The sequence below is a fragment of the Struthio camelus genome, chromosome 3, assembly GCF_040807025.1.
Source record: "Struthio camelus isolate bStrCam1 chromosome 3, bStrCam1.hap1, whole genome shotgun sequence".
Classification (NCBI taxonomy): Eukaryota; Metazoa; Chordata; class Aves; order Struthioniformes; family Struthionidae; genus Struthio; species Struthio camelus.
The window spans coordinates 86,648,713-86,662,002 of NC_090944.1; the positions used below are offsets into that span (position 1 = coordinate 86,648,713).

General features: G+C 34.9%; 1 protein-coding gene across 11 annotated transcripts in view; it reads left to right on the forward strand.

The window, feature by feature from the left end:
- The window catches only part of PACRG (parkin coregulated), a 266,415-nt gene that overhangs the window by 155,711 nt on the left and 97,414 nt on the right, over window positions 1-13,290 (forward strand). For 10 of the 11 annotated variants that reach the window (XM_009688354.2, XM_068938913.1, XM_068938921.1 and 7 more), the window contains 2 exons: window positions 386-557; window positions 11,812-11,961. In XM_009688354.2, the coding sequence (XP_009686649.1) occupies window positions 386-557; window positions 11,812-11,961 (322 nt within the window). The remainder of the gene's footprint in view (window positions 1-385; window positions 558-11,811; window positions 11,962-13,290) is intronic. The other variant, XM_068938923.1, reaches the window with a different exon arrangement.

Genomic DNA, 13,290 nt, shown 5'->3' on the forward strand with positions numbered 1-13,290 from the left:
GCATCCAATATGTAAAGATCAGATTTTTCTCTGTTACTGGAATTAAACAGAACTTTATTCTGAAAATAGTTTGATTGATTCCAATGGGCAACCTACAAAGTAAGGTGCATAAATAAGGATATCAGAGTCTGGTCCTGACTTCTTAGAAAGTTCTCAAATGCTGATTTCAGATATATGAATCTCTGGCTTCATCTAACCAGAAACGGCGTTGAGTGGTACAGAAAACAGGCCACAAACCGTATTGAGACTTGATATTCTGAGAAAATACAAAATGAATTATTGTTTACGAAACATGCCTATATAGATGGCAGGAAATACCTGTTGGCCTGATCACATTATGTTAGTTTTGTTGAATTCCATTTATTTATTTATTTTGTATTTTCAGGTAGAGATTGAGAAGCTGGATTATCATTATTATCTGCCTTTGTTTTTTGATGGGCTTACTGAAATGACATTTCCATATGAGTTTTTTGCTCGGCAAGGAATCCATGACATGCTGGAACATGGTGGAAACAAAATTCTTCCTGTCATTCCTCAGCTCATTATCCCAATAAAAAGTAAGTGAACATGTGGGAAAAAACCCTAAAACTGAATTTATATAGTGTAACTTTTTGACAAGTTGCTAATTAAGCAATAAAACATGACAGGCTGTGCATTTCATGGAGATTATTGTTAACCTGAGAAAATTGTAAGGTATGAGGCCAGAAGGCATATGCCTTCAATCACCTGATATGTGTAGTAATCCCATGAAAACAGACTGTCTGGTTAGTCTGTTTCTCGTAATAACGTGCCTCTTGGTCTTTGGAAGTGTGATGTAACATTTTTCTTATCTGATTTTTATATATTGGTTATATAAATCCATTACTGTATAAAATGGTTTATCTGAAAAGAGAAGAGAAAACATTAGAAGAAATTTATAGTTATGTTTCTTTTTTCTTTTGTTTATTCTACAATTGTCTTATATTTATTCACTAGATAGATAGCTTTTTTATCTTCATTCTCATTGCTTACCATATGTGTGTATATATATATACAAAATTGGGAGTTTTGCCTGACTGATGAATGCTGTATGTAAAATTTTAGCATTTTTTAAAAAATATTGATTTTGAAGTTTTTATACATTCAAACATAATTTTCTATTGAACAGTTATATGTAAGGGAGCAAATGATGTGACTACAGGTATAATGCCAATGAAGCTCTTTTTATTTGAAAGACTTCATCTTTCAGATACATTGTTTTGTCCTTTCTTACTTCTTCAGGTCAGTATCTTGAGTAGATGTTTTTCTAAACCGTCATCGTTCTCCAGTTAGGCATTACGATTTTTACATCTGCATGCTACAACTATACTAATAAATTAGACAGTGTCATGCTACATTCCTGGACACTGGGAGATGTTAATTTCTTACAATGGTTTCTGATGTGGTTTTGGCCCATGCTAACTAGCGTTGGAAGTGATTTTGGAGTTAGCATAGGGCAGGGTCCATTCTTTATAGGCAGTTTGGATGCAGTTTTTTTTTTTTTTTTGAGACTATGGAAGTTTAATAGAATTGAATAACGTTGTTCTGTGCCAGTTAGCATCCTCGCTTCCATTTAATTTTAGCAGTTGTAACCATGTAATGCTCGGGTACATTGCTTATGTTTTTTAAAGTTGGCTTCTATTTTATCTTTGGTCAGCAGGTCAGGCCTATTTTTGGTCAGGCCTTTAGTCAGGCTTATTTTCTGGAGGTGATTTGGCATTCATGCTAATACAGAACAAACCCAAGTCATTATATTTGTGATACAGAGTGATTAAAGTCAGACACAATGTTGGGAATAGGGAAAAGGGAATATGGTTTGGAGTCTGGCAGTACTGAAATATTTGTGTTGGAAGAATCAGAATTGTTTTTCTTTTCTTCACTTTTCTTTTAAAAAGATTAATTAAAGATGTCATTATCTATATCTTAATGTACTAGTAGATTTTTAAAATGTCAAAAGGAGTATGTAATATTCCAGAATAGTTACTCTGTAAGTGACACAACCCTGTAGGGGCCAAGTACAAGGTAGTACAGACCTGGGAAAGGTTATAAAAACTACCTTACAGTTTTTGTCTCCAAAAGGAGAACATATAAAGAGAGGAGTCGTGCAATTTCTTTAAATCTGTATTTCTAATATTCAGAAGTAACATATCTGGATGCAGACAACAGCTAAATATATTTACAGTAGTATAACTTTTTTAAAAGCTGAAATAGTTCCTTCAGAAAAGACTACAAGAGTATGATCACAGCTCCATAGTTAGGATTTAACAGTCTTGCTGAGACTTGAATCTAGCTTAAAAATGATTACCTAAGACCTTTAGCTACTCTATAGCTTTTAACATTGGAAAGTAAGGAAATTTATATTGAATTATTTTAAACAGAATTATAATTTAGGGTGCTGGAATACATTCACGAATCTGCTAGTTAAATTTAGTTAATGATTTTCTCGTATTTTATTGCACATAACTCATTCTTTTATTTAAAAAGTCTTTTTTGGCTTTAATGTGTGAAGAGCCTAAATATTATCAGTGATAAAAGTTTCTCCCTAATTAAAGCTATATTAATATTAAAAATGATACTGCCATCTCAAGGAATCTGAAGTGTATTCCTGTAAGAGTTTTAAAATTTTCTGTGACAGCATAATGTAGCAGTATAGCCAGAGCTGCATATTTCTGTGACTCAGCTGTATCCACAATAAACTAAGCTATTTTTTAACCATATTACTGTCTCTAAAGTGTCCCACTGGGTGAGCTGTATCTGATTAGCCAGTCTTCTTCTAGACCACTACCATATTTCTACTGTGAAAGAGCAAACCAACTGATTGTTAGGTAAGGGAATATGTAAGACAGAGGGGAGTGGAATAAAAGAAAGACAGGAAAATAACTCTATAAATAGAATACTTTTCAAAGCAGCTTTCTCTCCTGCATGTCAATCAAAGGAAAATATTAGTGAAGGGCTGCTCTCTAAAGACATTTTAAATTAAATATAAGATTTCTCTATTATATTTTAATGATATAAAGAGAAATTTATCCTCCTCCCCAAAACACATGCTCTTACTTAAAGTTCATGCTTTGTGAATGGTATATACTTAAGTTTAAAATGATATTATTTAATGAACTTATAGATTATTATAAGCCAAATCCTTTCTACGAATTTTCTTCCAGCTGTGCAAACAGGAAATTGCTAACAAAAAGGAGATAGCTGAAATTAACAGATCCTTTTTTTTTTTTTCTGGAAACACCTGGAATAAGATTAAAATAATATGGATATATGCAATTTATTTGAAACATAATTGCCTATCATTATTTTTCACATTATAAGACACTTTTTTGGAAATTCAAAACAAGAAAAAAATAACAAATTGAAGGCATTGATTTGTCAAAGAGAAAAACATTCAGAATATATTTTGATTTCTCAAAAAAACAAAGTATATTTTACTTTACAGTGACAAAGGATGATAAAATAGTTTACGTACACAGTCGTTGTATGGCATAAAAACTAGGAAAAACAAATTACCTGTGTGTGTCAAACTTGCAAGAGAATAAATAGAGCTAAAACTTAAAAATGAAAAATCATAAAATGTAAGGAGTTCAAGGCGTTTAGACTTTTCCCTCCCTTTCACAAAAAATGTAGACAAACCCATTGTTTGAGTAATTCAAACTAGAACGGAGAGCCATCCTTTGCGATACAGTGCAAATAACAAAGTACTTTGTAGAGGTATTATGTAAGTTTTGATGCCCAACATGCAGTGGAATATCTTCTCCCTTGCCAGGAAGATCTGTATTATTGTTTTCATACTGTAGAAATGGAAAGAGGTAGAAGGAGACTAATTTTGCCCCATGTCACAAACTGCATCTGTGGCACAGAAAAGAATAGAACGTAGATCTTACAAATCTCTGAGGTGGGAAGCAAAGCTGCCTGTAAGTCACATCAGACTTCCTTATTTTTAGGACACAGGACAGTCTGTCTGGCTCCACCATGTCTATCAGTAATACACTGATTTATATTAAAGCCAACATGTGGCCTCAAGTTATCTATACACAGTCAAGAATAGCTAGGAAAAAGGGCATGGAGGTGAGAGATGCCTATTGTCTGTAGTATTTGTTTGCAAATGGAAAAGTCCTGTTGAAGATTCTGTCAGATCATTAGAAGAATGTAAAATTCCTTTTAATATTCATTCTTCTGGAAAATTACTGCTTGTTATACTAAATTTACCAGAATAGATGACAAATCATAGAGGCCATAGTTCCTTTCATGTACTTTCCATGGGCTTTCACAACTCTTATATTCCTGTAGAAGCTACAGAATTCCCCAGCTTCAGCAGGAGACACACATGCAAACATAAACACTGAATGAGGTGGGAAGTTAGGTACAGCTTTGTCCAATATTTGTCCATCAAGGACATCCTACGCAGTGTGTGGAAGCACCTAGTCTCCTGTCAAAGGCACCTGTCTCTCTTCATTATCAGTAAGTATGTTTCCATTTACATTTTCTTGACTGGCAATATAGCTGTAAGAGTTTCCAACCTCTTCATGCTCAAGCGGCCAAGTCGTTCCAGCTCCCACACCTTTGTCCATTGCAACTGACCTAATTGCTAATGCAATTGTTTGTGGAGCCCCTCTGTGAATCTTCTTTACTGATGTATTACAAGTTAAAAAAAAAATAAAAACACAACCTTTTCAAAGTGGAGTTACATTTAAACTCGATCATTTCAATGTCTAGTGTATAGCGTCACAAGTGAAGGAATAGTTAGCATAGGAGTCAGAATAAGCAACTGGAGGTGATCAGTAGGAACCTCTTGATACAGCTTTGCTAATGGAGAAAATCATGTGAAAATAAACACTTGGGCATCTCGGATCAGCCACTTGCCAGAAACCTTTTCTGTTCCGTGTTGTGAATCCTAAAATGGACGTGCATAATCTGAGTTTAGCCTATAAGTCAATAAAACTCAAGTCTTTGTGCTAAACGCTCTTTATTACAGAACAATCCTCATCTTCCTACTTACAATGTAACTTAGATGGAGTACTGTTTCTTCACAATTATAGCCAGCAGACCAACACTGCTGACTGAGTCAGAAAAGAATAAGGTCCATCTTAAACTATGCTGGAGTTTTATTTTTTGAAGCTGTTTCTGTGGTCTTAAAAATGTCTTCTGTAACAGAGTAGATCAAGGATATCTTAAGCTTTGTTGAAACCTCAGTTTCCTTAAGGAAAATAGATCTTTTGTGAGTTAGATACAGAGAAATACACTGAACAATCCTTCATCCATGTGGCCTTTACAGTCCTTGCTACTAGTTTAATAAATTTCTAAATTAAACTGATCTCTATTTTCTTTTACTCCACATCCTATTGACGTGTGTAATGTGGATTGATGTCTTCGACAATCGTGTAGATATTCCATATTTAGTGTCAAATCAGGGTCACTGTTGCATTCAGATGAGTGAAGTTTAAATTATTGCTAACAGCTGTTGTAAGCACATTTATATTTGTATTTCTTCTCATATATCTTCACTACGTTTGCTAACTTATTAATCATTAAACACTTCTTTCTTTCACAGAATGCTAAAATATCTTTATACAATAAATCTGGCTTCCTGGGCTGTATATTTTCTTTACTGTAAATCATGTAAGTTGCTTCCTGTCATCTCCAGAAAATAAAGTAAACCTTTAATAGAACTTCTGTCTTTCTCTGACTGACTGTTGATCTGGAGAATGAATCCTGGTTCTTAAGAGAAGGGACTTCTCTTAAGAAACAGATTTCTTTTTATGGAATTAAAATATTTTTAAAGAAAATAAATGTCTTTTTGTTAATAGTTCTTGATTCTCAAATATTGAAGCATTTGTCTCCCATAGCCTCCATCACATAATACAAGTGATTGCAATAAGTAGGCTTATGTGCGATTCTGCAGCTCAAAACTGGTCGCTTCAAGAAGATTCAAATGGTATAGAAATTATATTCCTTATTACTCCTGTTTACTCCTGTCTATGAGGAGAAACTGTGTTCCTCATTCCATAAAAATAAATCTCACGAATGTTTGGAAAGTGAAACCTGCAACTAACTTCTCTCATTTTTGAAACTGGAGTTAGGGCTATTCTCTCTCCAAACCTCACATTTATTAACACTGAATTTCATCTGCCATTTTGTCATCCAGTCATTCAGTTCTGTAAAGACCTTCTGCAGCCCTTCAGAGCTGTCCCATGTCTTTGCCAACTGGAATAACTTTGAAATATCAGAAAACTTTGCCACTCAGTAGTAACCACCTCTTCCAAATCACCTGTAAATCTACTGAAGAGCATTAAATTCAGCACTAGTGACCCCCTTCCTCTATGAAAACTGGCCATTTAGTGTTACCCTCATTTTCTATCACTAAACAATTATTTATTTGCCTGAAAACCGTGCCGGTTAAGTATTTCAAGAAAATTCAGTGAGGGACCTTATCCAAAACATTTCAGAAATTTAAGAAAACTGTATTACCTGGCTTTTCCTGTCCACATGCATCTTTGTTTTTTCAAGGACCGACAATATATTTCAAACATTTTCTACTAATTTCTGCAGCATAGATGTCAGTATTCCTGATCTTTAGTTCCCTAGATCTCTCCTGGAATCCTTTTTAAAACTGATATCACGTTTCACTGATAACAAGGCTTTTTTTTTGAGCTAGTAGTACTCAGTGCAGTTAGTAGCTTGAGGGCAGCACAGGGGAAGGAATGTATATCTAGGGATTGGATGGGACCTCGGTAAACTGGCACAGTCACTGAGAGAACACTCTGGGAACTGTATTCCTGCTGTACCTTTATACTAGTTAATAGAACAGTGCTTGCAACAGTTAATAGAGTTCAGGTTTTTACAGGTGCTGATTGAGGGAAACACTACAATTAAAAGTACAATTACAGTTAAAAAAAAGCCCCTTACTTCATGTTCAGTGTTCTGCTGCATGATGTTTCTTGCAAATATCAATGATTTAGTGATGGAATTTAGCCTTTTCTGCACCTTACACTTTGGTTTTACAGGACAAAGTCTGTGATGACAGAACTTCCGTAAGGTTTTCCTTCCTTGCTCCCTCTTCCTCCTTCCTGTCACCTTACTGCACTACATCACTTCAGTTGTGCAGGAGCAAATATTTATACAGCTATATTGTTAATTGGATCAGTAGCTTAACTGACTTTAAAAAAATACAGAACATGAGGTTGTTGCTTTGGTTTTTGCTTAATCTAGATTGAAATGCTTTGTTTTGGTGACATAGCCCTAGCTACTGTTTTGTAAAATTATCATAATATTTTTATTATTTCAGTTCAGGAAGTTAAATATTATACATTTTGAAATTTTTGGACAAAACGCTGTTTAAGATAAGTATGTATCAGTTTAATCAACTACATTTTGAGGTTGCTTCGTATTAGTAGTTCTTTAAGCCTGACTGTGAAAATAAGAAAAGAAGCCCTTCAGCTTTCAAATCAACAAGATCAAGTAAACCACAACAATAGAAGCATCTTTACCCTGAGGGTTTATTGCCCTGCAGGAGATGTGCTCTAAGTGACTTGTTCAACTTCAGGCAGAGAATCTTCTAATACAAGTGCTTCGTTTACAAACTTGGGAAAGAAATGAATGCTAACTAGATTGGTTTTACTTTTTGGTTTTGAGACCTAAATAGAAAATGGAAACTGACAGTGTATTTCTAAAAATAGATCCACAGGTGTATTTGGAAAATGGGTTGAAAATAATGAAAGGGCAGCTCAAATTAACGAGGATTAATTTTTCAAATAATTTTACTGAAACTACCAAAACTTAAACTTTAGTGTTTAAGGAAAAGAAAATTTGAGAATCTAATTTGATTCTGTAAAGTCTAGACTTTCAGTCTGGGAAAGCATTTTCTGAAGTGATCTCTTTAGTGAAATTACATTGTCTTATGGAAGAGATCCACTGTATGCTGGGAGAATTTTGGTCATGTTTCCTGACTTATAAAATTTATGAATTCCAAAGATAAATGTGGTTTCTGTTATGGGCAACGTCAGGAACTGGGTTAGGATTGCCCAAACTGCCAGATAAAAACAGAATAACAGCTAAGTTGGCTTCTGGGTCTTTTTTTTTTTTTTTTTGAGATATTAAAAATATTACTCAAGGAAAAGATCTGAACTTTTAAAAATAGTCATTTCTATTGCTGCATACATAAGCTGCTTCTATCTGAATTGATAAACAAGCAAGCAGCACATACTTGAAGGAAAGTGTCTGCTGCTAAAAGAAATTAACAAAAGAAAATTCTAAATTTGCATACATTGTCAACGCAGTTTAATGAAACAATTTTTCACTGCAGCAGCTGTCAATGAATTGGTGATATATATCACCTCATTGATAGCAAATTTTGATAGACAACACTGTGACATACCTCCAAAAAAAGAAATGCACAATGTTTCAAATAAACTTTCAAATTTCATAACTGTTACTGTGCTTTTGAATGGAAAAAACGCAGAGCTGACTCAGATGCTGAGCTTTTACAAGAGATATTTATCCTATAACATTTTTCCAAATTATCTTTTATTATGGTGAACTTCAGAAAACACTTGTTTGAAAAAAAAATTAGCAGGAGAAATTAAAATATGTATAAAGTGCATAACTTATTATATTCTTGCATTTACCAATTTATTCAAGCTGGAGCATCTCCTGGAGAAGTGTACAAACTCATCACAGGTGAAATTGTCGAGCTGATACCATTAAAGGATGCAACATTGAAACCACCAAGCAACAGAGTCAGTTTATTATTTTTTAAAAAGTTGCTGCTTAACAGAATTCTACAATTCATAGCATGCTGAGCGATAGGGAAATATATACAATTAAGGGAGGAAAACCCTCTAAAAACCCATTAGGAAATGGAAAGGTGTCTTTGAGAGGCAACAAGTCATTCATTCATTTTGCTCTAGTTGTCAATATCCACATCTTAACAGCAGAATTCTAGGTCAAGAGGCAGTAGCCTAGAATGCTTTCAAATTAGAATAGTTTTGATTTTTTACATGTTTTCTTCTTTAGAGATGTATGGTTGTCCTATATTAAGGATTTCAGAAAGGGCTGTTGACTCCTGTGTAAGGATACTAGTACTTTCATACCTTCTACTGTTCCAGGAGCCTTCAGATATCGTTGACATTTTTCAGACTGTTGAAATGCACTTTTTTCATATACAGGATTAAAATTTTCTTCATTTGGTTCATGTGGGAGAATGGTCTGCAGCGATGGTAGAACACAGAAAATAATTAACAGACTTTAAAAAAATAAACATATGTTTGGAATTGATATATCCTTGGGGCAGGGACTGTCTCTAATTAAATGTTTATACAGTGCCTAATGTAATCAAGCCAGGAGCTGGTTGACTGTTATGCATGCCACAGTCCAAATATTTAATAATAACAACAACAGTTCTGCAGTCAATTTGATCTTACTTTTGATATTTACAAGTGTTTTCCCAAGACACGCTGCAGTTTTCTGCAATTTGAAGGGCTTCAGGCTCAAGTTCTGCAGTCTGTTCGGTTCTACCATATCCATCACTGGCACTTAACGTCTTGATCCACATTCTATCTTTTGTCTTGTGTGTCAAATTGGGGAGGGGATGCACCTGTATTGCAGGTGCTGGGATAGATATACAAATGATTTGTCTAGTATGCAGAAGAAATAAGTGCCAGTATTACCAGTCAAAGTTCCGGTAAGTACCACTATAGCACAACTCAGATATAAGAAAACATTCATTTTACCCGTATTTGCATGATGGGTTCTGTGATGAGCTGTTCTCTGAAAACATTCTTCTGGATCCAGGATGTATTTAGTTTGTTGCAGTAACTGGGGCTACTAAGGCATAATTCACGCATTTGACTTTATTAAGGGATTCATCTTTACCAGGACAGTCCCGACTTCCACTCAAACCAGTTGTCTTTGCAGAAGACAGAATTCTGAAAAAAGGAAACTTCTGAAAACCTTTGGGAGCCAACATCTGCAGATAAAGACTTCTTCCTGTGGGTGGCTGGAAAGCCAATTCCCACTTACATGACACTCTTTGCATGCCAAAAATATAAGGGCCCTTGTTCCCTAGGCCAGCTTCTACAGTTAGGAAGAATCATTCATGGAAGCAAGTACGGTTCATTTGTTGATTAAGGATTAAGAGATCATGATACCTACTAGGAGTTAAGTTTTACAGTAATTATTCTACTGAAAATTACAAGAGTTCATGTTAATTTCCCTCATAGTTCAGATAGCAGCTATTTCAGCTTATGACACTTTAGTCACGAACAAGCCTGTATGTTCTAACCTCAGAGTAAGTTTTCACTTAATAGCAGTTCTTTGACTTGGAATCACCCTGTGCTGCACTAGGGCCCCTTTATACTTGAGACTTCCTGACTGTTGTTTAGCAGGAGTAGTGTTAGTATGCTGTTAATAAGCATGCCAAGAGGCATGAAAGGAGAGGTTACTTACTAGTTGATTTTCAAGAGTTATCCCTAAACAGTCACACAACCAATCTGCCTTCCCTTTCAGAGCTGTAGCTCTGATTTTTAACAATTAGCAGGCATGAGAAAAGGAGCAGCAGCCCATGAGGCACAGGGCACTTGCTGGAAGACATGGAATAACTGATATTGCTCTCATGTGAGAATGCTACCACATCCCCTATGGAACAGCATATACTACATATACTGACAAAACTTTGTGCTGAAAATACTGAATCCGATTACTTAAATGAAAAGAGGCAGTTCTTGAAGAAGTTATTAATAAGTAATCCCTCTTTAAATTTAGGTGTATTCCTGACTATAATTTTTTCCAAGTGTTTGTACTTAGATTATATTCAGTCACATTTTTATATATTTTAGTGGTTCTAACATCTGTAGTATTGAATATGAGCTTGTATTTTACAGTTTTTGCTTTCGCAGTGCAATGGTGTAAAGGTCTGTGTAAATGGGTAGAGAACTGAAGAATTAGACCAATATATAATAGCATACCAAATATGACAACTGCCCTCAGCTGCATAATTTCGGAGGAGGCCTTATAACTGGAGGGATTTTGGAGGGGAAAAAAACACAAAACTTTTCAAGCGTGATTCATTTTTAATTACAAAAGAGAATGCAAAATACTTGCTTTTATTAAAACCAAGAAGGAACAGAAACAAAAGGTATTCATGAAATGTCTTAGTGTCATAAGATTAGAAGCATGACACTGAAAGCTAAGAGAAAAATCTAAGTAGGCAAGACAAAATCTTTTTTTTTTTCTATAATGTTTGTCTTTTAAAAAAAGCCTACAAGGTTTTTTTGTTTTTTTTTCCTGTAAACATTTGCTTCATTGTACTGATTCTCAGAATAGCAAGAATTGTTAGTTGAATGAATAAAATAATTGCAAAATAGATGGGAACAAACATACAAATAGGCTAATTGTTGCACTAGAATGTATCTGTTGTCAACCTTTGCAGGTTGTCTTGCAGTTGTATGGTTCCATTGGCCCCAAATGGTACTTACAGAACATTTATTTTTTATTTCTTTGGACCAGGCCAGTATTATACAGGCAGCATGAGGGAATAATGAGCTGCATTCTTTGGGTTACTGAAGAGTCAGCACAAATTGTAGGAACAAATAACAATCAGACAAGGCGGTGTTTTATAACATCAAGACTGCAATCCATCTTTGGGATCTTTCAAAGCTGGGCTAATAAAGGCCCACTTACAATCCCCAGTAGCATACAGTTTAATTAAATTTGTCCATTAGAGGACTTCTCCCCCTCCCTTTACATTTTAGGAATTAATTCTGCTTTCTGCCTGTCATTCTTTCTACATCACAGATGCACTGAGCCTTCGTAACCGACAGGTCATCTGCATTACGCTGAAAGTCCTCCAGCACCTGGTGGTGTCAGCTGACATGGTGGGGGAGGCCTTGGTGCCCTATTATCGGCAAATCCTCCCAGTCCTAAACATCTTTAAGAATATGAATGGTGAGTTATCCTAACAGACACTGTGTCTTTCAACCCCTAAGGTAAAAAGGGGCTTGAGGCAGGGTTAATTAACAATGTAGTTAAGATTTATAACTGTATATAAACTCAGATCCATTTGGAGCTCTAAATAATGTACCCCCCCTCTTGATATTCCCTAAGGATGCACTAGAATTAACAATTTCATTTATTACTCCTTGCACGTACAGCTTATTTAACACAGTAGAGAAGCACTGAAGCAGTTCTGTAATCTTCCAATAATTAAATTGTAAAGTTTTGTAACAGTCTTTTGAATACATTAATAAATTACAAAGGTTTTTTCCTCTCTCCCAGTTTGTTAATAATAGGTCTAGTCTTTGGTTCTGTTCTGTACTTGTTCACTAGCAAAACTCACTGTTACCTGCTACTGCTTATTGGTTTAGGAAAGAATAAAAATAAAAGCAGGAGTCTGTTTAATTAATTTGATGGACAAGAGAACTCCTGCTGATAGAAAACTCTTAAGTTATGTAATATCTAGCAAAACAGTGAAGTTTGAAGTTATTACTTCTTACTTAGCAGGTTAGATTGTAGAGGTATTTAGAACTAGTTTATATCCACAGTTGAGTAGGTTGGTTTTTTTGGAGTGGAAAACTGTATTGCCAGTTCCAGTCTTTAATAACTATAGTACTGTGAGTATCATATACTGTGAGTGTATTTAGACTACAGTCGCAGGGAGAAATCAACATAAGGTATCTTGCTTTCTCCAAACTAATATTTATAATCTTGTTTCTGTAGTAAATCTGTCAGTGCACTATCTGTTCAATTACCTCCCAAGTTACTGCCTTCAACATTTATGTTATTCACATGTAGCTGTATAGGTTAAAAGAAATTAATTCCTCAGAATATTGCAGATGAAATCCTGGCAGGTTTTTCAAGAAATTCATGGCATTTCAGTAGTTATCTGCAGGACTACTTCCTATTATACTTTCTGCTTGTGTTACTACACAGTCTGTTGTCTTATACTCAAGCCCTTTTAATACCTCTGATTGAAAAAACAACCTGTCCAAAGACTGAATTGGAGAATTAAATGAGATTTAGATTTTAGACAACTTTAAATACATGCATGTACATGATTTTTATTAGTAAGAAACTTTCAGTAACACATGGAATACCACAAATACAAGGTCGTTCAGATGAGAACTGTGGCTTTCTAGAAGTCATGGCATGAAAGAATAGGAGTAAAATCCATAGATTGAGCTCAATGAATTTCAGCGGGGCTCCCTGTGAGTTAGAAGATTCCCCTTAAAAGATCCAGTTTCAGGTCTGGCACAAAATGCAGACTGTAAAAACAAG